Below are 26,570 nucleotides of genomic sequence, written 5' to 3'. Positions count from 1 at the left end.
TCTATAACAAATTACTCAAACATTCCAATCGTATTCCAAGAGTTTAGCTTCTGCACATAATTGCGTTTTTGAAGCAGAATAACTGGTCTACACGTTGGTTGTTTGTTTTCCAAATACTAAACTGATTACTATACACCCATGTCTTTGAACATCTATGGTGTGGTACTGAAGACAAATTAGATAGAAACAAAGTTTGTTTTTAATTCTACAGAAATGTATTGAGCACAAATTCAATTGAGACTTGGAAAATCTTGTACTTCTTCAAGCACTCATTAAAAATTGATAACATTTTGAAATAATGTTTTTTACTGCAGGTTACTGAACAGGATAACAATGCAAGAATGTATATGCCCACAAACCAAACGCACACAGATCATCAAATATTCCCAGCTAAGGGCAGTTTATTTAGAAGACAGATCTTCACATGTAAATTTACATTGTCAGTGCTTTGTCTTTGAGCTTCAAATGAAAATGTTACTTTGCTTTATGCAGGACATTAAGAATTAGCGCACAAATATTTACAATTACAAAAGCATAGAAATGCAAAAGCTTAATAAACCTCCAAATATGTCATTAAAATGTTATGAAAGTAACTGGGAATAATACGTTGGGTTTCTGCCTTGGAGTGCTTCACTACACAATGCCTGGTATCTGCTTGCACTTGATGAAAACAGATCAAAATTTGCTAATGGTATAATAATCAAGGAAATTGTGTTGCGCCTCTCGAAATTTGTAGTATAATTCTGACATATCTATCATCCAATAGTAATTTTATAATCTATCCATGCATCTGACTGGCTGAAGTTTGGTTTGCTGTATTTTATTCAGCAAAAAAAACTAATTGTGAGGACTGTATAACTGGCAATAGTAAATCTGCTATGTAAAACACCCCTCTCAGTGCTTTCTATCAATTAGGAGTGCAGTCGTAGTATTTCTTAACTAGTTCCAAGAATTGAATTTGCTGTATGCTGAAATTCTCTGAAATAACAATAAAATCTTCTGTTCCATTTCAAATATGTACATATTTCTCTTAATCTCTCTTTTGGAGTAGTCCCAAAACACAGCACAAGTAAATAAAACCAATTATTCACTCTAGCCTATGTTCAGTGTATTAACTAATAACCAGTGCAATCAAAGTAACAAAGTTTAAAACTTTCCAATATTAACATTTGCTTAGAAGAAACAATATAATATGAAAATTATCATTTATTCGCACTTATCTTGCTCACCAATGAATTATAATACAGCAGATTCTGACCAAGATACTATGAAGATATCTAAATTTCCTAAAATAGCTGAACCACTTGGATTTGAACAACCTCAAAGAATATAACATTCTCTCTGGCAGATCATGTATTTCACATGCACAAAAACATTGGAAAATATTTAGAACACAAGCCTTTAGAACGATACTTATTGCACAGTGTTTTTTTAGTGGTTTATTCTTTCAGCCGCATAAAAGTTAAATTTCCAAAGCTACTCATTTCCCACTCACATGAATTAGAAGCAGAGGACATTTTGTACACTCTATATTTACAATATGCTGAATCACTAAATATTCAAGAGAAGTTATAACTATTCTCATGTTATCCAGATATGCTGTTTACAGGAGCACACACGAAGATTCATGAACTGTTATAATATACACATTCACGTGATTGGCCCCGTAATGTTTTAATATCATTAAGCTTTTCCAAAAATACCCAAAGCTGCTTCCATTTAACAACAGACCTTATGTTGTTTTCCTTCTTTATAAATTCCTCAGGAAATAATGTCGAGAAAATGGACAACTGATTCTTGATAAAATAAAAAGTTGCGTGAAAGGAACATGGAGTCTAGATTCAAAGGGTTCAGAGCTATGCTTATCTAAAAACAAATACAACTTTTGTATTTTTTTTTTAAATACTCCATTACTAATACAGAAAAAAATAATATGAATGAGAGACAGTGTTACATTATCTTTGCTGCACTGATGGTGATGTCACAATGGGAAAACTAGTTGATCTCAGGCTCAATACTCTACTGCCTTACCTTTATGTTAATGGTTTCAAAATCTAGGATTGACACAAAAAGCTAGAATAACTCAGTGGGACAGGCAGCACCTTTGGAGAGAAAGAATGGGTGATGTTTCGGATCAGAAGGGTCATTCTCTCTGGCCATAAACTTTGACCATTCCTTCTCTCCAGAGATGCTTCATGGGCCACTGAGTTACTCCAGCTTTTCGTGTCTATCTTCGGTTTAAACCAGCACCTGCAGTTCCTTCTCATACAAAATTTAGGATTATCAATTGGAAACCGATTAACCAGGAAGTGGGGGAGGACACATCAATGGGTGGGGAAAGTGGGCAATTGAGTAATTAAAAGAAAATATTATTTATAAAACAACAAAATTGTCAATGTTCTAAAAGGAACATTTAACATTCTGTAATTTAAAATAATTTAAAGATTGCTCATCATCAAAAAACAATGGTAGTCCAGCACTAATTGCTCTTAAACGGTTTTCTGTGCAAGACTGATTACTGAAGATTGACAAGAGTGGAAACACTAAACTAAAACCTGATCTGTTTTCCTCCAACATCAAGTGATAGTTTGTTGCAGTTGTGACACACTGTAGAGGAAAAGCACGTAATTCTTCCAAGTTCAGAGATTAGCAGCGTGGGAACTTGCTGCCTCAGTAAATTATCCCCGGTATCCATGTATGAAGATCACAAATAATTACAAATTGGTTTAAAGGTATATCTTTTAATATATTGAAAAATTAAAATAAAACATCCAAATCAAATTCCAAGATAAATTGTAATTTTCTTTTTAAATATTTTGGAAAATTAGTGGGGGGAAAATCGGTCTAATTTCCCCAAGGACTTGGCTCACCATGACCAAAAAAGTTGTAAACTTGATCCCATAACATGAAATGTCTTGTGTTATTTGGAATTAACATAATCTCCTGGATCATGAAGCAAACAATGTGATGCTGATTTTCTATGCCCTATTACTTTGATTAGTACCAGGGTCAGGGGTTATAGGACGGGCAGGAGAATGGGGTTGAGAGGGAAAGATAGATCAGCCATGATTGAATGGCAGAGTAGATTTGATGGGCCGAATGGCCTAATTCTGCTCCTGTAATTTATGAACTTATTACTCTGCAGCAATTTTTGTAAGAATACATGCGAGTAATTCCACCACTGTCAAATAGCTTAGTGGAACATTTATTACAGCTCATCCCATGAATAATGCTCAGTTGAATAAAAGACCCTAAGAAATTATGTGTCAGCTCTTTTGTAGAAAACTGGCACAAAAAGCACACATATTTAATTAATAAATGCTCGTGATAAGAATTTATTGTAATTTCATTCTTGTTTTCTAGGTAAAGATTCATCTTGGTTATGGTTGCAGGGGCAGGATCAGCCCCACAGACTCACTTGAAATGTTTCACATTTCATTAAACATTAGAGCCTTACAGCAAAGTACAACCTTGTATTCATGCAGCTAAACATGTGCAATTTCATTGGCACATTGAAATTCTAGGAATACTAAAGCCTAATGTTGTACCTCACTAATGCCCTGGACAAAATCAGCAAAACATTTGATTGTGATTATACCTTGGGGGTAGCTCTATTACAACTGAATGGTGCATTTAGCTGTAATTCCATAAGGATTTTGTAAAATATGACAAAGGGTCAAATCGTACACATTCTACAAACATTATAATAACGCACTAAGCACTGCATGATTTATCATGCTTCTACTTTGATCAAGATAGCAGCAAATACCTAATTTAATACCTTTTGAATTTAATATTGCAATTCCATGCAGTTTCCAACTAAATTCCTATTCACCAAAAAATGTTTGTAACTTACTTTAAAGACTCACAGCCAACTGTCAATATTTGTGATGGAGTAAATCTACAAATGAATTATAGTCAAACAGCATGGAAACAGGCCCTTCGACCCATCAGGTCCACACCAAACATCAAGCTCCCATCTATACGAAACCTACTTTTATTCTCCATACATTCCCATCAACTGCCCCAGATTCTACTATCACAAACATACTGGAGGCAATTTATCGTGGCCAATTAACTAGGATGTGGAAGGAAATCAGAACACCCAGTCACAAGGAGAACAAGCAACCTATACGGACAGTTTCCAGAAGTCAGGATTGAACCTGGTCACAGGAACCGAGAACACAGCTGAGCCACCCCTCATGAAACTAAATTAACAATCTTTACAAAACGGCCATCTTTTTAAATTCCCCATCCAAAAAGAAACTCAAGATAGATCCTTTCTATCTATTAGACATAAATTGCATCAAAAAGTAAGAGAACTTGTGGGACCCAAACAAACAGATGGGAAAAGTTATGATCCGAACAAAGCAAATACCTGTGCAATTAAAATGTTGTGCTGTCGTGGAAGACAAAGACTTCTCCAAAAATATTTGAAAACCAGGTCAATCAAGTGATGAAATGTTTAAAAAATTGAATATTTTAATATACCTGAAAACTAACAGACCACAATGGAGCAATTGGATGCTCTGGTTATCATCTTCCAAGATTCTAGACATCTCTTCAGATTGGAATGTAGCAAACATTCTTATTTAAGAAGATTGAGAGGAAGGAAAAAAAAAGCCTTGGCAAACTGATCAGACAGCAACTTTGGAGAACATGGATACGTGACATTTTGGGTAAATCTTCGAGTATGAAGAAGGGTACCGATCTGAAAAATCACCTATCCATGTTCTCCAGGAACGCTGCCTGACCCACTGAGTTACTCCAGTACTGTGTCTTTTTTATTAAACCAGCATCTTAGTGCATTGTGCTCCAGCAGAAGTAGAGAAACAGCTGGATTCTATAATAAATGCTTTAATAAAGACATCTGTAATATAGTACGATCGCACAGTACCAACATTAATGAAAGGGAAATAGCGATCGATTAAGCTATTGGAGTTCTTTGAGGCAGATTTATTTGGATTTGAGAAGACTTTTAATAAACACCCTACAAGACGTTGATCAGAATACAAGGACAGAATTCATGGATTTCAAGGATGGGTTCAGAATTGGATAACAGAAAAACAAACATGAATATATAGAAATAAGAAACTGCAGATGCTGGGATCTTGAGCAAAAAAAAGTGCTGCATAATTCAGCAGGTGAAGAAAATGGACAGATGACGTTTCGGGTGGCACTCCTCTTCAGAGAAGGAATAAATGGGTTATTTTCAAGGTGGCACTGCAACTAGTGAGGATAGCAAAAATCTGAGAGCTTCAACAACACACGTCTATATCTGTAACTTGGCTGCATGGATCAAATGTGACATTTCTACATTTGTAGATAATAGAAAGCCAAGTGGAATGTGAATAGTAAGAAGGGAATGTAGACAAGCTAAGTGTGCCATATACAGTGCCATTCAATAAAGTGAGGTTATCCACTTACGTAGATAAAATGGAAATACTGAGTATGTTTTAAACGGTGAGCAAATGGGAAATATTAATACTCAAAGGGAGCTGACTGTCCTTGTTGACAAGGCATGCAGTACAGCAGACAATTAGGAAAGCAAATTATTGTGTAAAACTTTGGTTTATTTCCTTCCATGGTACGTCTAATGGAGAATTTGCGTAGTCTTAGCTTCTATTCGTTTAAGTTAAGAATGAGAAGTGACATCAATTAAATGTTTGGGGTTTTTTTTAAGAAGCCTCAATAGGTTAGATACTAGAGAAAATGACCATTGATTGAAATGTTTCAAACTTGGGGTCACAGTCTCAAAATAAGGTTAAACCATTTAGGATTGAAATGAGTAGCAACTTTTGGATTTTGTTATCCTTGAATGTTATGGAGACTCGGTTATTGACAACATTCAAAACAGAGACCAATATTAGTGGAATCAAGGTACATGGTATGAATGTGATGTTGAGGTATATCAATGACGGCCTTGTGGAATGACAGAGCAGATTGAAGGGTCAAAAAGCCTGTTCCTACTCCTTTTTCTAATTTCTGTGCACTCTCAAGATTCAGATAACAAGAATTTCTCAGACCTAACCTTTCAGAACAATATAGCATAGAAATCTTTATTAAATATCAGTCTCCCCATCATTAGGAATTTAGAAGTGATGTGTCTATTTAAGCATTTCATTTTCTATTCTAAATATCCCTTTCTCTGCCAATGTTCATCTTTGAAATACGATCATACCTGGAAATTGTTTCATTATTTGAATCTAATCACATTTTCTACAGAGAACAAGCAGAAGCAAAAATGACATTAAAGACTTGCTGTAATTTCAGACAGCCTCAAAAATAAAAGGGTTCCAAATTAGTTGGTTAATTAAAAATGTGCTTTCATAAAAGTTCATTCTTCATACAAAGTTTGGCTGAGGTCTATTAGAAAAAGTAGATTGGAACTTGAAAATTAAACAATATATAAGGATTAAAACCAAGTCAGGCTGGTCTCACACTGTTGCAAACAGTAATATTTTTCTTTTGATTTTATTATTTGCCGAACAAGTTTGCTTATAGCCTCAGTTAAGCTATCACCCAATTGGTAACAGCTGCCTGATATGGGCTCAATAATTGTATTTAAGCAGAGGCATTGCATCCAAATGAAACATATAAACCCTGCAATGCAAAACCGATCTTGCTGCATTAGTAAATAAGCTCATTTTGGCTTATCCAAAGAGTACATTTACAAATACTCAAATACTCAACGTAGGTTTCTCCTCTTTTCTATTCGGTCTCAACCCAAACTATTTTGGTTTGTGCAGCAGTTTAACTTAACTGCATACATTGCAGTATGTAGGATATAACACTATTATATTAGTATTTAAAACTAAAAGGAAATGATTTTGCACCTAAAATATAAAAAGTCAAGATACTAATCAAACTCAAATACAACAAATAAATAACTGAATTGATTGTAAGGTTTTCTAAATTACATTTTACAATTCCTACTCTGGACTGTCTAAATATAGCAAATCTTGTTTTAATATAAATCAAATGGCATTCGGCAGATTGATTTAGTTGAAGTTCTAGTTCAGTAATTGCTATCCAGTATAATTAAATAGTCTGCTAACACAAATAGTCTACTAACTTTCCAAAATATGCCAAACCATTTCAAATGTTACATTTCAAATGACAGCAAGCACAAAAGCAGCTAAATTGGTACATTCATGATAAATACTTCATCTTTGAACAATTGAGTTTAGTTTACATTTATACATCCCTGGCAAGTCTTAAAATGCTGAATAATGTTCTTCATAGTTATATCCAAAAGACTTATCTACCCCATCAGCTTCTAACCCCAAAATAACAGATACATTCAATACAGCACCAATGAAAATATCACAGTGATATCTACTTCTTAAACACAAAATAGAATACCAGATATAGATTTTTCTTTTTGTTGCCCAAGATGATTTGCATGGCAACCAGAGTCCAGTTTAACTAACTAACAACACCATTCCTCAATGGACGTGCACAATCCCAGAATGTATCCTGGAGCTTCCAAGGCTATGATACATACAACACACACGTTAAACAATTTTGTCCCTCTCATCATTAATTCCCCACAAATAAGCCTTTGGACGTGCAAACAGACATTTTAAAACATTTAAATAATTTGTCAAATTAATTTGGACGGATAGATGTTAAGTTATTGACCAACAAAGACAATGTCACAAAATTAAACTTTTTGTTGCTGGAAGGTAATATATTGAATCCTCAGTACGAAGGTATAGGCTATGGTGCTAGTCCTGTTTTTTAAAAATAAGTGCATGAATTCCAACTCTGTTTCAATGCAAAAATTCAAGTAGCTTTGTTATCTTCTGTCTTACTGTTCAATCACAATCTGTACTCTGGGAGTTCTCATTTTCTTCTTCTTGACCCTCTGATGAATACCATTTTATGGTTTGTTTAGCAAGCATTTCTTTACGTGCCTGAAACCGGTCACAACGAGGACAGTGGTCTGATTTAAAACAGCATTTGTGGTAACATGCTTTACATTCTGCAGAAACAAAAACAAAACACAATCATTTTACTGAAACACTTAAAATCTGTTTTAGGAAGATATTGCAAAATTAAAATTGCGCATTAACTCAAATACAAATTCTAAATGCTACACCAAACTTGATCAATGTCGCATTTAAAATGTAGTATCCAAAGCACAGGGATTAAATCAATCCTCCCAAAAAGTGAATTGATGCAACTCAACTCCTTTTATCTATTTGGCACCCTCAAAATAAAAATCTCCAGGGAGGTAGTAGAAATAGAATAGAATAGAATAGAATAGTTTCTTTATTGTCATTGTAACATGAACCATGTACAACGAAATTTAAAATGTCAGCCAGTCAGTGCAGCATAGTCAAACATAAAGGGCCCGGAGTCCAATAAGATATTAGGAAAAACACCCCAAAATGTGCTTAAAGGCAAGTTTCCAGAGTAAAGGTTAGTGAACGCACTTTGGGTTCATGAAAGAAGTTGTTGAATGTAGGTCAGGGGTCAGCAACTTACGGCCCACGGGCTGAATGCGGCCCGCAACTAGAAATTATCCGACCCAACGATAGGGTCTGAACATTGGGCCGTCGTCACAGTGAGGAATGCTGATTTCACTGTAGTGGATGTTCATGTTAAATTGTGTAGGTTGTTGTTAAATCGCTGTTTTTTGCAATGTTGATTCCACTGTAGTCAATACATATGTTAAATTGTGTTAAATGGCTGTGTTAAATTAAATTGTTGTTTTTGCACAATAAACGTGAAGTTGATCTAAAGATTCTTGAGGGTTGTTACAATACCAGTGTCTCAAACTAACTCCTATGTTCAGTAGACATATTTCTTAAATATATAAATAAGTCAATGTTTTTTAACTATGGCGATAGATGTGGCCCTCCAACCGCTCACATACCCGGGACCTGGCCCCTAGGCAGAACCGGGTTGCCGACCCCTGATGTAGGTGACTACAAATAATGGTGTGGAGGGGAGGGGAGAACAGCCACAGTCAGAGAATGGCATTGGGAGTAATGGAGGTGTCACAAGTACAGATGAATTTCAAAGCAGATAGATAATCGAGAAAAGACAGGCAATAGCAAGAAATCGAAGACAGACTCAAAAAGCTGGAGTAACTCAGCGGGACAGGCAGCATCTCTGGAAAGAAGGAATGTGTGACATTTCGGGTCGAGACCCTTCTTCAGACTGGCCAGTGTGGTGCTGAAATGGATATGGAATTAAAAGAAAATTTACAATAAACGCATCCTGACTAAAGAAACATAATGGCCTGACAAAGAATGGAATCTGTGGCAAGTGTTCAGAATCTTTAAGAAACAAAAATATGAAACGTCCATTCTGTCCAACAGAAGAAACTGTGTCTGATCCAAGAGCAAGTATTGCATTGTTCAACCACACGGTGGAGCCAAGAGTATGTGGTAGAGCAAGATGAGGAAAAACAAAATATCAATTGAGGCTCCAACCAGGGATAACACAACTTTAAAAAAAAACCTGCTTCTTCAAAAGTTCTATAGAATACTGATATTACCTGATAAATTAAACTGTATTTGTTGGAAGGTTAATTGGCCACTATAAGATGCAGCTAATGTGTACACGAGTTGAAGAATCCAGAGAGAGGTTATGAGAACATGGGGTACAGCTAGGGATTAATGTACTTTTAGTATAAATGGATTAGTTTGAAAAGAATATCAAGTTCCTGGGCATGAGTATTGATGACAATGTGTCCTGGACTAAGCACACTGATGCAATCACAAAGAAAGCCCATTACCACTTCTACTTTGAGGAGATTCACTACATTGACAAATACTCTTGAACTTCTACAGGTGCACTGTGGAGAACATATTGACTGGTTGCATGACGGTCTAGTTCAGCAACTCGAACAGATCGTAACGAAGGAGATTACAAGAAATGGTGGACACTGCCATCACAGGTGCTGATCTCCTCTGCAACGAAGGGTTCTACAGGAATTATTACCTCAAATACAATGACCCACACTACCCTGGCCATGCTCTAATTTCATTCATGCGGTCAGGAAGTATAGGAGTCTGCAAACCGTGACCTCCAGGCTCAGGAACAGCTTCTTTCCAGAAACATCAGGCTCTTGATCACTACAAACACCAAGTAAACTATGAACTCCAAACTATTGTTGCACCAAAGGTTTTTGCATTAATATTTTTTTTATTATGTTAACTATTGAATACTGTGTTTACATACCAGTTATGTTGCTACAAAATAACTGCATTGTTCCCATTTCAGTAAATATGACAGTTAAGTGTGTGTGTGTGTGTGTGTGTGTGTGTGTGTGTGTGTGTGTGTGTGTGTGTGTGTGTGTGTGTGATATAAATACCAGTGCAGCTATTGTACAAATGAGATACAGCTTAATTTGACACAAGAGACCTTCAAGTAAAGGTTTACCTGTTGAGTCACATGATGCACACACCAGCAACCTCAAAATACTAACCTTCACATCTTTTACATTTGTGGAGCTCAAAAGGGAAGATGATATCTGTATCATTACCGCAGAATTCACAGATGAAGCCTTTAGCCTGACAAAGCTGAGCAAAAACAAACGTTATTTAACCAGTTACTTTTCTAATTGCAAGAAGAATTGACTTTAAGGAACACTCATTTATAAGCTACTAGCTACATTCCAAAGTAAACAGAAACAAATTGAAACACGAGCTATCTTAACATGAATACAATAACTTGAATAGACAACATTTTAAGCTGAATGCATGATTTCACATACAGCCCCATCAAAACTAATACTCTGCAATGAATTTATTACAGTTCAACTGTAGAATTAAACTGCCCCATAGAACGAAACACAGGATGGAACAAAAAGGAAATTGAAAAGGATTGAAGTTACCCCTGTACTGTCCTGTATCAGAAGATAATAGTCTTGTCTCCTAATGGATCTCCAAGGTAGTGGGTGCCAGAGGAAGCAGTTGAGACAGGTATAGCATTTAGATTATATGTACATGAAAAGGAATGGTTTAAAGGAATATGAGCCAAATGCAGGGGAGCAGGATTAGCTTAAATGGGGCATCTTGGTCGCTATGACAAATTGGGCTGAAAGGCCATGTCCTTGTTATATGACAATGACTCACTAAGACTACCCATTAATAAATATTTCTTCTTTGTTTTTCATAAAAAACTATTCATTAAACATGTTAATAATTCATACCATCATTACTTAAACATTCATTGCAAAAGTCAAAATCCTGGAACTCTCAATCCAACACTTCACAGCCACCTACACATGGGCAATAAATGCCGACATTCCTGATGATAGTCAGATCCCATAAAATGAATAAAAATACCGAATCAACAAATGCAGAAATTCCAAATTGAATATTAATGCGTACGTGCATAGTGTAATTTTAGTCGAAAAGTACATGCTGCTTTTGGAAAGGCAGCCCACTCTCAAGCACCTCCATTTTATGGCACAATTCTTCCAATCTACTTAATGTCTCGCTGATACTTAATGAAAGCATGATGTTGGATTACATCGCAGCCTGGTTTGGGAACAGCCCTGCCCAAAACGACATGAAATTGCAGAGTTGTAGATAAAGCCCAGCCCATCACACAGACCTGACTTTCCACCATTGACTATCTACACTTCATGCTGCCGCTGAAAAGCAGCCAACGTAATCAGACTTGTCTCACCCTGGTCATTCCTCCTCCTGCTCCCGTCCAGCAGAAGGTACAGAAACATGAAAGCGTGCATCACGAGATTCAAAAACGGCTTCTTCCTCTCTGTTATCAGGCTTCTGAACAGTCCTCCCATCAGCTGGGGTACTGTTCGATTCACCCCGTTAAGAACATTGGACTTTGTCCATGGAACTGATACATTACAATGCTGAGAAATTTATTCTGCACTCTGAATCGTCCCTTTTGCTCCATTTATTGTATTTGAGTTCAATTTGTCACCGATTGTATCTATGTATGGTATATCTGGTCTGTCAGGCAAAACAAATCTTTTCACTGTACCTCAGTACATGTGACAATAAATACACCCTAACATAAACCTAATTGAGCAAACTAATAACCTAATTAGTTTGAATATTAAAAGTTGATTGTGAAAACTGGCAGGTCATCAGACAAGGTATAACAAGATGCCTAATCAATAGAATCTCATTATTTAGAAAATCTCTTTGTGGTGTGCTAGATCTAAACAAAACTCTGAATAACAGTGTGTATTATAAATGAGTTACGTCATAATTAATGGGGTTCAAATTTTAGTTAGCAGCCTAAATAGATCATAGAACAATCCATCACAGGAACAGGCCCCTTCAGCCCACAATGTCTGTGCTGAGCTGATGCTGAGATAAACTCATCTCATCTGCCTGCAGGTGATCCATATCCCTCGATTCCCTGCATATCCAGGTGCCTATCTAAAAGCCTCTTAAAAATCATTATCATATCTGTCTGTACTTTGATGATTACCGCTGGCCGCACATTCCAGGTACCCATCACCGGGCGTTGAAAATATTGCCCTACAAATCAACTTTAAACTTTGCCCCTATCATTTCACTTTACCATTGTTACTCTTTTTTATTTTAGGAATGTTTGAAAAAGTTTACAATCCATTCAAAGTCAGTGTAAGAGCCCATTATACAAAGAAAAGTTACTTTGGAAGCCAACTTGTATATTAATAGTCAATCATAATTTTTAATTTTTTAGTACAGGTAGTTCGAATGAAACTGGCCCATAACATATTCTATAAACCTGTCATATTATATGCACTGTTTATAATACAATTGCAAGCATATTCTGTATTAACTAAATACTTAAATGTGTTTATGCTTATTTATACAGTGTCACTTTTCATTCATTTGTGTGGTACAAATCACTATGATGCATACCACACATTGTGCCACATGTGCTGATCCTATTTTCACGAGGTACTTCAGCCTTCCAGCCAACTCCCCCTTTTTTATAGCTGTGAGATCGTTGAGGGAATAGAGATGAAGATCTTCAGTGAGATGACCTGGTTCCCTGTCAAAATTATCCAGAAGCCTACAAAAGCAAAACATTATATTATTTTATCATTGTGCATGCAATTTGAGATATTTATTGACTTAAAGAGTGCATTTAATTTGGCAATGCCACATGTTGCAGATTAAGATTTTTTGTTAACTTAAACACTGTGGCGACTGCTTTAGCCCAGACTGCAAAATCATGACACACTGTATATGATTTATATTACACAAAGTCCTGTAATACTGCAAAAGCTTTATGTCAATTAAAACAGCAAATACACGGAAAAAAAAAAAAAAAATTGTGAATTTACTGTACAAATCTCAGTGAAGATTTTTAACAAAATTAAATAATGTAAGAATTTCTAAATGATGCTTGTCATTAGAAATTTACAAAATCTCCTAGGCAAAGTCTTACAAATGGGTTGATGCTTCCTGAATGCATTAGCATCTTTCTCACAAACTTCCAATTTTATTTCCTCTAATTCAGACCACCTTCATGCAAGGTGGTAAATTGTACACTGTAACTGTAAACATTGCGCAGTATTCTACCTACTCTTTGATACTGTGTAGGAACGAACTACAGATGCTGGTTTCAACCAATGATATACACATAAAGCTTCAGACTGAAGGTGAAAAGGGGTCTCGATCTATTCCTTGTCTCCGGAGACGCTGTCTGACCCGCTGAGTTACTCCAGCCTTTTGTGTCTATTTACTCGTTGATACTGTCAATCATGTCAATCTCCTCCAATGCTCCAGCCATGTTGTTAATTCTTTGAGGGCAATTTAAATTTTTAAACATTTGATATCTAATAGACAAAAAAATTACAGCCATATATATTACTGGACTACCTCCACACAGACCAATAAGCAAATGAAAGGTAGACACAAAATGCTGGAGTAATTCAGCGGGACAGGCAACATCTCTGGAGAGAAGGAATGGGTGACGTTTCCGGTCGAGACCCTTCTTCAGACTGATGTCAGGAAAGTAGGCAGGACAGATAGAATGTAGTCAGAGACTGTAGTCAGAGCAAGAGCTATTTGCAGTTAGAAAAGTCAATGTTCATACCGCTGGGGTGTAAGCTACCGAAGCTAAATATGAGGTGCTGTTTCTCCAACTTGCGCTGAGCCCCACTCTGACATTGGAGGAGGCCCAGGACAGAAAGGTCAAATTGGGAATGGGGGGGGGAGTTAAAGTGATGAGCAACCGGGAGGTTAGGTAGGTAAAGGCGGACTGAGTGGAGGTGTTCAGCGAAACGATCGCCGAGCCTGCGCTTGGTCTCGCCGATGTACAGAATATGACACCTGGAACAGCGGATACGGTAGATGAGGTTGGAGGAGGTGCAAGTGAACCTCTGCCTTACCTGAAAAGAATGTTGGGTCCTTGGATGGAGTCCGGGAGGGAGGTAAAGGGACAGGAGTTGCATCTCCTGCGGTAGCAGGGGAAGGTACCAGGGGAGGGGGTGGTTTGGGTGGGAAGGGACGGGTGACCAGGGAGTTGCAGAGGGAACGATCTCTGCAGAAAGTAGAGAGGGGTGGAAATGAAAAGATGTGATCAGTAGCGGGATTCCGTTAGAGGTGGCGAAAATGTTCGAGGATTATAAGCAAATCAAACTAGTTATATCATCAGCACGAAATTAGAAAATTCTGTTTAAACTGCAACAATTTATTTTGCTATGAAATTGACGACTATGTTTTAGTAACTAAGCGGGACAGGCAACATTTCTGGAGAGAAGGAATTGCCAACATTTCTGGTCGAGACCCTCCTTCAGACGTCACCCATTCCTTCTCTCCAGAGATGCTGACTGTCCCGCTGAGTTACTCCAGCATTTTCTGCATATCTTCTATTTAAACCAGCATCTGCAGTTCTTGTCTACACAAGACTACGTTGTACTTTTGGGGTGTGGGCCGAGGAGCTTTATTCCAGTGTTTCATGACCAAGTTACAGAACTACATGAAATTTTCACATATTGTGTAAAAAAATTATATAAATCACCCCCGAAACGCATCATGAACAAGACTTGCACATTTTAATAAACCAGAGAAAAACCGGAAAAATTTTGGGTATTTTTAGTCCAATCAAAGCACGTTTAACATTGAGTTGTCTGCCAGTTGGTTTCAGGCTAGCTTTGTTTCAGGCTAGCACACATCATAGCTGAGAGTGCCTCTACTGATGCCTGTTTTACTGGAGATTCCGATGAAGGTTCTTTGTTGTGGAAACTTGCAGCAGGGTAATTGAATTTAATGAGAAAAGCATTACGAAGTCTGAAAAATGTGCAGCTAAGTGGAGAGAAATGGAAGAAAGTCTTGAAAGCAAACACCCTGCTGAGATGCTGCAACACAAAGTTGTGAAACTTTGTGAATCAACTCAAACTGAACTGAACTGAACTTTATTTATAGAGCACTTTAAGAACAACCACTGTTGCAACAAAGTGCTGTACATGACTAATCATAAACATAAAACAAAACAATAAAAACATTAAAAAACAGTAAAAACAATAAAAAACAATAATAGAAACACTAAAACAAGAGCAAAGTCTCATGCAGGGGCGAAAGCCAAGGAATAGAAAAGGGTTTTAAGACTAGTTTTGAAAATGGACAGTGAAGGGGCCAGTCTAATGTGCAAAGGTATAGTGTTCCATAATGTCGGAGCAGCAACAGAGAAGGCTCTATCCCCTCTGAGCTTCCGCTTAGACCTCGGTACCTCCAGGAGCAGCTGATCAACTGACCTGAGGCACCGAGCAGGAGCGTAGGGATGAAGCAGCTCAGAGAGGTAAGGTGGAGCGAGACCATTTAAAGATTTAAAAACAAATAAAAGAATCTTAAAATGAACTCTAAAGTACACAGGCAGCCAGTGGAGGGAGGCCAGAATAGGCGTTATGTGCTCCCTCTTACGTGTTCCAGTTAAAAGGCGAGCAGCAGCATTCTGAACCAACTGGAGACGTGCAAGGGAAGATTGGCTAACTCCAAAATAAAGTGCGTTACAGTAATCCAGCCGAGACGTGATGAAGGCATGGATTACTGTTTCAAAATGCTGTCGTTCAAGAATGGGCTTCACCTTTGTCAGCTGCCTTAAATGAAAGAAGCTGGATTTAACTACCGTGCCTATTTGACGATCTAATTTAAAATCACTGTCCATCTTAAAACCCAAGTTTAAAACTATTGGCTTCACATACAGTGCCAAGGGACCCAAGTCAACAGGGGGAGGTTCACGGGAGCCATTGGGACCAAACACTATCACTTCTGTTTTCTTTTCATTAAAATTTAAAAAGTTTAGGGCCATCCAGGATTTAATGTCATCAAGACATAACAGAAGTGGTTTGACTGAGAAAGCATCTTTCTTCTTCAGCGGCACATATATCTGACTATCATCAGCATAACAATGAAAAGAGATGCCATGCTTTCTAAGAATGGAACCCAGAGGAAGTAAGTACAGTGAGAAAAGCAGGGGCCCTAAAATTGAACCCTGTGGAACCCCATATGACAGAGTAGCGGAGGAGGATTCAGAACCAGCAAGGCTTACACACATAGTTCTGTCTGCCAGATAAGATCTGAACCATTCCAGGGCACTACCACAAATGCCCACTAGGTGCTGTAACCAAGATACAGGTGCACAACCTTTTATCCGAAGTTTCAAATAACGAAAACCTCCGAATAGCGACATTTTTTCAGTCCTTGAAGAAAGGTCCTTGAAAACGTTCACCGAGGGTGGCCCGCAGAGGTGACAGCGGAACCTCCGGTCGGTCCTCGAAGAAAGGGGAACTAAATCCCCATTCATAAAAGAGAAGGTGAGGGTATATTGCGCGAGGGTTAATAATTGACAATCTGCTGCTGCCTGCCCGCTGAGTTAAAAAAGTTCCCACGGTAGACTCACGATACACAGTGTATCGTGAGTCTTGCATGAGAACTTTTTAACTCAGCGGGCAGGCAGCAGCAAATTGTCGCTCCCTTAAGTTTCACCCCACCTACACCCCTCTGCTTCCCGGCCATGTGTGTGACCCCTTCCCTCCCCTCTCCAGCTCCCCACTCATTGCACCGGCGCGGGGGTTTTGCACTGTCTTCACGTCGGAGCTAGGGCCAGTCACCGGAGACGTCAGGACCAACGGGACACCAGCCCCCAGGCCCACTGCAAGCACGGAGATCCCAGAGACCCACAGCCAGCAGCAGCCCAGCCCCGTTCCAATTCCAGAGGAACACGCTCCTCGTAGGGACAGAAGCTGATGGTGTGCAAGGTGCGTCTTGGTCTTGAGGTTGCGGATGAGGGGGCGCAGCTCGGGCTGTGACGTCTCCGGCCACCCCCTGTACAGGAGCTGAGACTGGGAACTGTGGGGTTGTTTGCAGTTGCAGAGGGAGGGGGCAAGGGCAGTACAGTTCCCAGTCTCAGCTCCATTCCAGGGGGGTGACCGGAGACGTCAGGACCAACGGGACACCGACTGCAAGCACGGAGATCCCAGAGACTCACAGCCAGCAGCAACTCTAGCCCAGCCCCGCTCCAACTCCAGAGGAACCCGGGTTGCGGATGAGGGGGCGCAGCTCGGGCTGTGGGCGAACTGCCACTTGTCGCTGTAGCGGCCCATCGGGGAGCGGGTTCCTGTTGGTCCTGACGTCTCCGGCCGTCCCCCTGGACAGGAGCTGAGAGACGTCAGGACCACCAGAAGCCGCTCCCCGATGCGCCGCTACAGCGACAAGTGGCAGTTCGCCCACAGCCCGAGCTGCGCCCCCTCATCAGGACACCGACCCCCAGGCCCACTGCAAGCACGGAGATCCCAGAGACTCACAGCCAGCAACAACTCTAGCCCAGCCCCGCTCCAACTCCAGAGGAACCCGGGTTGCGGATGAGGGGGCGCAGCTCGGGCTGTGGGCGAACTGCCACTTGTCGCCGTAGCGGCGCATCGGGCAGCGGATTCCTCTGGAGTTGGAGGGACAGGGAGACACAGCGGCTTTTGAGAATGGTGGGCAATCACTTCCAAAGTTCTGCCCACACAGTCAGTACACCTCTCCTACACTTGTCTCCCGCACTAAGATTATCTTGCAGAGAATGATCCCAGCCTAACCCTCCCTATTCTCTCATATTCTGCAAGAAAAAACTACATTGAAGACTCAAACTCACGATCGAGTAACTGCCGGGATCGAGGGGCAAACTCGCGACCTTGCGCATACGAGCCGAGCACTACCACTGAGCCAGCCGTTAAAATCTACGCTAAAAATCTTCCATTCCGAAAGCCGAAAAATTCTGAATTACGAAAAGTGTCTGGTCCCAAGGCTTTCGGATAAAAGGTTGTGCACCTGTACTAAAATTGGCCAATACAGTTTGATCCAGACCAGGCTTCTTAAGCAGGGGTTGCACTACTGCGTGTTTAAAACTTACGGGGACAACTCCAGAACACAGACTGCTGTTAATAATGGCAAGAACCGACTGCCGTATACTGGGGAAAACATCTTTAAAAAGATGAGGAGGGACAGCATCACAAGGGGAACCTGATGGCTTAATATGGCTAACCACATCCTCTAAAAGTGACAATGTCACAGGCACAAACTTATCAAATACCACCAAGCATGGGACAGAATCAGAGGGGTCAGAGGCAGGAGTTAAAATGAGAGCCCTTATGGTAACAACCTTATCAATGAAAAAGTGCAGGAAGTCATTGCACATTTCAGAGGATGCTTCCAAACAGACAGGCTGTGGGGCATTAAGAACAGAGTCAATGGTTTTAAATAACACACGTGGGTTGTGACGATTAGACACAATAATGTTTGACAAGTATTCTCTTTTGGCCTCTTTAACAGTGTTCTGGTAATGACGCCAGCAGTCCTTTAGGATTTGAGATGAAACCTGCAGCTTGTCCTTCTTCCACCTGCGTTCAGCTTTGCGGCACTCCCGTCTAGCTGTACGAGTTACGTCACTGAACCAGGGCTCGGGTTTAGCTATAGGCTGCAAGGTTTTTAATGGAGCCACAGAGTCCAGTATAGATCTAAAGTCTGAATTTATGAAAATTAATCTGTGTGGACTTTAATTAATTTAATAACACCCTTTATAATGTGAAAAAATGAGATTTGGAGGCTGTACATTCACTCATTCACTCACTCACTCATTCACGAAGTTGAGGGCCTAAACTATATGTATCAATAACAAGGTAAATTAAACATTTTCACTAATGCCAGCTTGTTGTAGAGTAATAAGTCTTAATCATCTAATCTCGGAGCTGTCTGCGAGGTGCTCCGATCGCGGGGCCTATGTATTTAACATAGTGAAGCCGCAGTCTCAATTAAAAAGCAGCCGATTCGCGAACGCGGAGCCGCGGATCTTCTCCACGGGCGGGGGGGGGTGTGTACATAGTGCCGTCCAGGGACACGGAGCAATATATCTATCAGGGATATATATATAGGTATAATAATATTATATTATGACACCTATATTACTATCTGGAATAGATATAGTCCGTCCATCAATCCATCTATTATTATATAAAAGTCTGTGGCTGCCGCCTGCCGTCCATCCGTCCGGCTGCCGGCTGCCTTTCTTCCTGTTGATTCGTTGACGGCTGCTCCTTCCTATCAGCTTCCAACACACTTCACAACAAAGTTGTAAGACAGGAACATTTCTGAACTTTTCACCTCATGGGATAAATCTACTGCTGAGGGAGGCAGGGGAGTGCTGGGATCTTGCATTTGGGAACGGGTTCAGTTCCGTTGGAGGAGACGGGTGCATAGTGGAATATTAGTTTGGGGGATCACACCATTGGGGGAGCTTGGTCTAGTCTATCTATTAATATATAAAACTCAAACCCATCCGTCCGCCTGCAGTACGGATCCCTTCCTGCCTTTCGATTCGTTCCCGCCGAGCGATGTCACAATGCCCGATGCTCGCGGACATCCAATCGGAATGGATCCATTTGCATGTACGGCTCCCGGCCGCGTTTCTTCCTTTGATTCTTCGCAACTCCGAAACCGGACGCAGAATCGCCGACGTCTTTTCCATTTCGGTAGAGATTTCGCTTTTCTTTCTAAGTATCCGCTCCTCATTACATTTCGTCGTGTTTAAGTACATTTTTTTAATCAAATCCTACACCCCCCACCACCTCAATATTTCAAAAAGAAACTGGATTCTAACCCATAGAAACAGCACCAGCCCAGCAGCCCCCTGGTGAATGTTCCATCGTGTGATGTCACAATGCCCAATGCTCACAGATGGCCAATCGGATTGGATTCATTTACATATGCCTTTGCAGGAGCCCAGCCCATGGTGAACGTTCCATCGTGTGATGTCATAATGCCCAATGCTCAAATACATTGTTGCCATAGAGAACGCTCAGCGATTATTCAAATTCTTCACTAACTGTCATTCTGGTTTTGCTTGTGAAGTGAAAAGTCCTGAATTGCATTTGTCTGATGCAGGAAGATTGTTCCAGATGTTGGGAAAGTCCAGGACAAGCGGGACACGGTTTAAGGATAAAGGGGAAATCCTTTAGTACTGAGATGAGGAAAACATTTTTCACACAGATAGTGGTGCGTCTCTGGAACTCTCTGCCACAGAAGGTAGTTGAGGCCAGTTCATTGGCTATATTTAAGAGGGAGTTAGATGCGGCCCTTGTGGCTAAAGGGATCAGGGGGTATGGAGAGAAGGCAGGTACGGGATACTGAGTTGGATGATCAGCCGTGATCATATTGAATGGCCGGTGCAGACTCGAAGGGCCGAATGGCCTACTCCTGCACTTAATTTCTATGTTTCTATGTGTCCCTCTCCTCACCCCTCTCCCTCTGCCACCCATCTCTCTCTCCCCCACCCCCTTCCCTCTCTACCCCACCCCCTTCCCCTACCACTCTGTCCCTCTTCCACCAGTCTCTCTACCCCTTCCTCCCCACTCTCCCACTTCTCTCCTCTTACATGGTAAATGGTAGGGAATTACATGGTAAATGGTAGGGTATTACATGGTAAATGGTAGGGAATTGAAGAATGTAGGTGAACAGAGGGATCTGGGAATAACTGTGCACAGTTCCCTGAAAGTGGAATCTCATGTAGATAGGGTGGTAAAGAAAGCTTTTGGTGTGCTGGCCTTTATAAATCAGAGCATTGAGTATAGAAGTTGGGATGTAATGTTAAAATTGTACAAGGCATTGGTGAGGCCAATTCTGGAGTATGGTGTACAATTTTGGTCGCCTAATTATAGGAAGGATGTCAACAAAATAGAGAGAGTACAGAGGAGGTTTACTAGAATGTTGCCTGGGTTTCAGCAACTAAGTTACAGAGAAAGGTTGAACAAGTTAGGGCTTTATTCCTTGGAGCGCAGAAGGTTAAGGGGGACTTGATAGAGGTCTTTAAAATGATGAGAGGGATAGACAGAGTTGACGTGGATAAGCTTTTCCCACTGAGAGGAGGGAAGATGCAAACAAGGGGACATGACTTGAGAATTAAGGGACAGAAGTTTAGGTGTAACATGAGGGGGAACTTCTTTACTCAGAGAGTGGTAGCTGTGTGGAATGAGCTTCCAGTGAAGGTGGTGGAGGCAGGTTCGTTTTTATAATTTAAAAATAAATTGGATAGTTATATGGACGGGAAAGGAATGGAAGGTTATGGTCTGAGTGCAGGTATATGGGACTAGGGGAGAATACGTGTTCGGCACGGACTAGAAGGGTCGAGATGGCCTGTTTCCGTGCTGTAATTGTTATATGGTTATATGGTTAAGGTTCACCAGACTGATTCCTGGGATGTCAGGACTTTCATATGAAGAAAGACTGGATAGACTCGGCTTGTACTCGCTAGATTTTAGAAGATTGAGGGAGGATCTTATAGAAACTCCTGATTACATTTTGTCGTATTTATGTACACATTTTTAATCAAATCCTTCTCCCCCCCCTCCCAATATTTCAAAAAAAAAAACTGGCATCTCACCCATAGAATCAGCCCCAGCCCCTGGTGAACGTTCCATCGTGTGATGTCACAATGCCCAATGTTCACATATGTCCAATCGGAATGGATTCATTTACATATGCCCTTGCAGGAGCAACAGCACCCGCTGAACGTTCCATCGTGTGATGTCACAATGTCCAATGCACAAATACATTCTTGCCATAGAGGGAGTACAGAGAAGGTTCACCAGACTTATTCCTGGGATGTCAGGACTTTCATATGAAGAAAGACAAGATAGACTCGGCTTGTACTCGCTAGAATTTAGAAGATTGAGGGCAGATCTTATAGAAACGTACAAAATTCTTAAGGGGTTGGACAGGCTAGATGCATGAAGATTGTTCCAGATGTTGGGGGAAGTCCAGAACAAGGGGTCACAGTTTAAAGATAAGGTGGAAATCCTTTAGGACAGAGATGAGAAAAACATGTTTCACACAGAGAGTGGTGAATCTCTGAAATTCTCCGCCACAGAAGGTAGTTGAGGCCAGTTCATTGGCTAGATTTAAGAGGGAGTTAGATGTGGCCCTTGTGGCTAAAGGGATCAGGGGTATGGAGAGAAGGCAGGTACAGGTTACTGAGTTGGATGATCAGCCATGATCATATTGAATGGTGGTGCAGGCTCAAAGGGCCGAATGGCCTACTACTGCACTTAATTTCTATTTTTCTCTCTCCTCACCCCTCCCCTCTCCCTCTCCCACCCATCCCTCTCCCCCCCCCCCCTTCCCTCTCTACCCCCCCCCCCTCCCTCTCTCCACCCACCCCCTTCCTCCTACCCCTCTGTCCTCTCTTCCATCACTCCCCCTACCCCTCTCCTCCCTCCTCCCCTCCCTCCCCACTCTTCCATGTCTCCCCCTTCCCCCCCTCCACTCTCCCCCCCCCACTCTTTCCCCTCTCTCCCCCCACCCCTCTCCCACTCCCTCCCTCCTCCCCTCCCTCCACATCTCTCTCCCCATCCCCCTCTCTCACCCCCTACCCTGCTCTCCTTTCCCTCCCAAATCTGTCCCGTTTCCTCCTCCTCCTCCTCCCCCTCCCTCCCCTCTTCTCAGCCCCCCCCCCCTCCCCCCACCTGTGAGTTTGGGCAGTGGTTAATATGAGTGCACCCCCCCCCCCGCAAACGCTGTTGGGGAAACAGACCCAACGGGTCTGCACTTGGTCTAGTTAATATATAAAACTCAAACCCATCCGTCCGCCTGCAGTACGGATCCCTTCCTGCCTTTCGATTCGTTCCCGCCGTGCGATGTCACAATGCCCGATGCTCGCGGACGTCCAATCGGAATGGATCCATTTGCATGTACGGCTTCCGGCCGCGTTTCTTCCTTTGATTCTCCGCAACTCCGAAACCGGACGCAGAATCGCCGACGTCTTTTCCATTTCGGTAGAGATTTCGCTTTTCTTTCTAAGTATCCGCTCCTCATTACATTTCGTCGTGTTTAAGTACACTTTTTTAATCAAATCCTTTACCCCCCCCCCCCCCCCCCACCCCCTCAATATTTCAAAAAGAAACTGGCTTCTCACCCTTAGAAGCAGCACCATGGTGAATGTTCCATCGTGTGATGTCACAATGCCCAATGTTCACATATGTCCAATCGGAATGGATTCATTTACATATGCCTTTGCAGGAGCCCAGCCCATGGTGAACATTCCATCGTGTGATGTCACAATGCCCAATGCTCAAATACATTGTTGCCATAGAGAACGCTCAGTGATTATTCAAATTCTTCACTAACTGTCATTCTGATTTTGCTTGTGAAGTGAAAAGTCCTGAATTGCATTTGTCTGATGCAGGAAGATTGTTCCAGATGTTGGGGAAGTCCAGGACACGCGGGACACAGTTTAAGGATAAAGGGGAAATCCTTTAGTACTGAGATGAGGAAAACATTTTTCACACAGATAGTGGTGAGTCTCTGGAACTCTCTGCCACAGAAGGTAGTTGAGGCCAGTTCATTGGCTATATTTAAGAGGGAGTTAGATGTGGCCCTTGTGGCTAAAGGGATCAGGGGGTATGGAGAGAAGGCAGGTACGGGATACTGAGCTGGATGATCAGCCGTGATCATATTGAATGGAGAATGGTGCAGGCTCGAAGGGCCGAATGGCCTACTACTGCACTTAATTTCTATGTTTCTATGTGTCCCTCTCCTCACCCCTCTCCCTCTGCCACCCATCTCTCTCTCCCCCACCCCCTTTCCCTCTCTACCACCACCCCCTTCCCTCTCTACCACCACCCCCCCCCCTCTCCCTCTCCACCACCCCCCCCCTCCCCTACCCCCTCTGTCCCTCTTCTACCACTCTCCGCCTACCCCCTCTACCCCTCCCCCTCCCTCCCCTCTCTCCCTTCTCCCTCCCCACTCTCCCACTCTCCCCTCCCTCTCTCCCCCCCTCCCGCCCCCCCCTCTCCTCGTCCCCTTCCCCCTCTCTCCCCTCTCCCTCTCTCCTCACCCATCTCCCTCCTCCCCTCCTCCCCTCCAACCCATCCCCCACTCCCTCTTCCATCACACCTCTTACTCCTCTCCTCCTCCCTCCCCACTCTTACCCCTCTTTCCTCCCACCACTCTCCCCATCCCACCCTGCTCCCCTTCCTCCCCATCCACCCTTCCCCAAAGCTCTCTCCCCATCCTTCACCACCTACCCCCGCTCTCCTTTCCCTCCCAAATCTATCCCGTTTCCTCCTCCCCCCTCCCCTCTTCTCACCCCCCCCCCAAACGCCGTTGGGGAAACAGACCATAGAGGGAGTACAGAGAAGGTTCAACAGACTGATTCCTGGGATGTCAGGACTTTCAAATGAAGAAAGACTGGATAGACTTGGCTTGTACTCGCTAGATTTTAGAAGATTGAGGGGGGATCTTATAGAAACTTACAAAATTCTTAAGGGGTTGGACAGGCTAGATGCAGGAAGATTGTTCCAGATGTTGGGGAAGTCCAGAACAGGGGGTCACAGTTTAAGGATAAGGGGGAAATCCTTTATGACCGAGATGAGAAAAACATTTTTCACACAGAGAGTGGTGAATCTCTGGAATTCTCTGCCACAGAAGGTAGTTGAGGCCAAGTTCATTGGCTATATTTAAGAGGGAGTTAGATGTGGCCCTTGTGGCTAAAGGGATCAGGGGGGATGGAGAGAAGGCAGGTACAGGATACTGAGTTGGATGATCATCCATGATCATATTGAATGGTGGTGCAGGCTCGAAGGGCCGAATGGCCTACTACTGCACTTAATTTCTATGTTTCCCTCTCCTCACCCCTCTCCCTCTCCTCACCCCTCTCCCTCACGCCTCTTCCTCTCTCCCTCACCCCCCTTCCCTCTCTACCCCACCCCCTTCCCTCTCTCCACCCCGCCCCCTTCCCCTACCCCCTCTCCTCCTCCCTCTCCCTCCCCACTCTTTCCCGTCTCTCCCCCTCCCCCTCCTCCTCCTCCCTCCTCCCCCCCTCCCCCCCCCCCTCTCCCCCTCATCTCTCTCCCCATCCCCCTCTCTCACCCCCTACCCCGCTCTCCTTTCCCTCCCAAATCTGTCATGTTTCCTCCTCCTCCTCTCCCCTCCCTCCCCTCTACCCCCACCTGTGAGTTTGGGGGGTGGTTAATTTGAGTGTGATGCCTCATCCCCTACTCCCCCCCCCCGCAAACGCTGTTGGGGAAACAGACCCAACGGGTCTGCACTTGGTCTAGTTAATATATAAAACTCAAACCCATCCGTCCGCCTGCAGTACGGATCCCTTCCTGCCTTTCGATTCGTTCCCGCCGTGCGATGTCACGATGCCCGATGCTCGCGGACGTCCAATCGGAATGGATCCATTTGCATGTACGGCTTCCGGCCGCGTTTCTTCCTTTGATGCTCCGCAACTCCGAAACCGGACGCAGAATCGCCGACGTCTTTTCCATTTCGGTAGAGATTTCGCTTTTCTTTCTAAGTATCCGCTCCTCATTACATTTCGTCGTGTTTAAGTACATTTTTTTAATCAAATCCTACACCCCCACCCCCCCCCCCCCCCACCTCACTATTTCAAAAAGAAACAGGCTTCTCACCCATAGAAACAGCCCCAGCCCCGTGGTGAATTTTCCATCGTGTGATGTCACAATGCCCAATGCTCACAGATGGCCAATCGGATTGGATTCATTTACATATGCCTTTGCAGGAGCCCAGCCCCTGGTGAACGTTCCATCGTGTGATGTCATAATGCCCAATGCTCAAATACATTGTTGTCATAGAGAACGCTCAGCGATTATTCAAATTCTTCACTAACTGTCATTCTGGTTTGCTTGTGAAAAGTGAAAAGTCCTGAATTGCATTTGTCTGATGCAGGAAGATTGTTCCAGATGTTGTGGAAGTCCAGGACAAGCGGGACACGGTTTAAGGATAAAGGGGAAATCCTTTAGTAGTGAGATGAGGAAAACATTTTTCACACAGAGAGTGGTGAGTCTCTGGAACTCTCTGCCATAGAAGGTAGTTGAGGCCAATTCATTGGCTATATTTAAGAGGGAGTTAGATGTGGCCCTTGTGGCTAAAGGGATCAGGGGGTATGGAGAGAAGGCAGGTACAGGATACTGAGCTGGATGATCAACCATGATTATATTGAATGGCGGTGCAGGCTCGAAGGGCCGAATGGCCTATTCCTGCACTTAATTTCTATGTTTCTATGTGTCCCTCTCCTCACCCCTCTCCCTCTGCCACCCATCTCTCTCTCCCCCACCCCCTTCCCTCTCTACCACC

General features: G+C 42.3%; 1 protein-coding gene across 3 annotated transcripts in view; it reads right to left on the bottom strand.

Moving 5' to 3' along the window:
• Positions 1–375: 375 nt before the first annotated feature.
• Positions 376–26,570, bottom strand: part of rubcn (rubicon autophagy regulator) — a 91,537-nt gene continuing 65,342 nt past the window's right edge. For all 3 annotated transcript variants that reach the window (XM_055645446.1, XM_055645448.1, XM_055645447.1), the window contains 3 exons: positions 12,852–13,005; positions 10,445–10,538; positions 376–7,987 (listed from right to left, as the gene is read on the bottom strand). In XM_055645446.1, coding sequence (XP_055501421.1) covers positions 7,821–7,987; positions 10,445–10,538; positions 12,852–13,005 — 415 coding nt within the window. In that variant the 3' untranslated portion in view covers positions 376–7,820. The remainder of the gene's footprint in view (positions 7,988–10,444; positions 10,539–12,851; positions 13,006–26,570) is intronic.

The sequence above is a fragment of the Leucoraja erinacea genome, chromosome 14 (assembly GCF_028641065.1).
Source record: "Leucoraja erinacea ecotype New England chromosome 14, Leri_hhj_1, whole genome shotgun sequence".
NCBI lineage: Eukaryota > Metazoa > Chordata > Chondrichthyes > Rajiformes > Rajidae > Leucoraja > Leucoraja erinaceus.
This window is presented reverse-complemented; position numbering and strand designations above follow the sequence as displayed.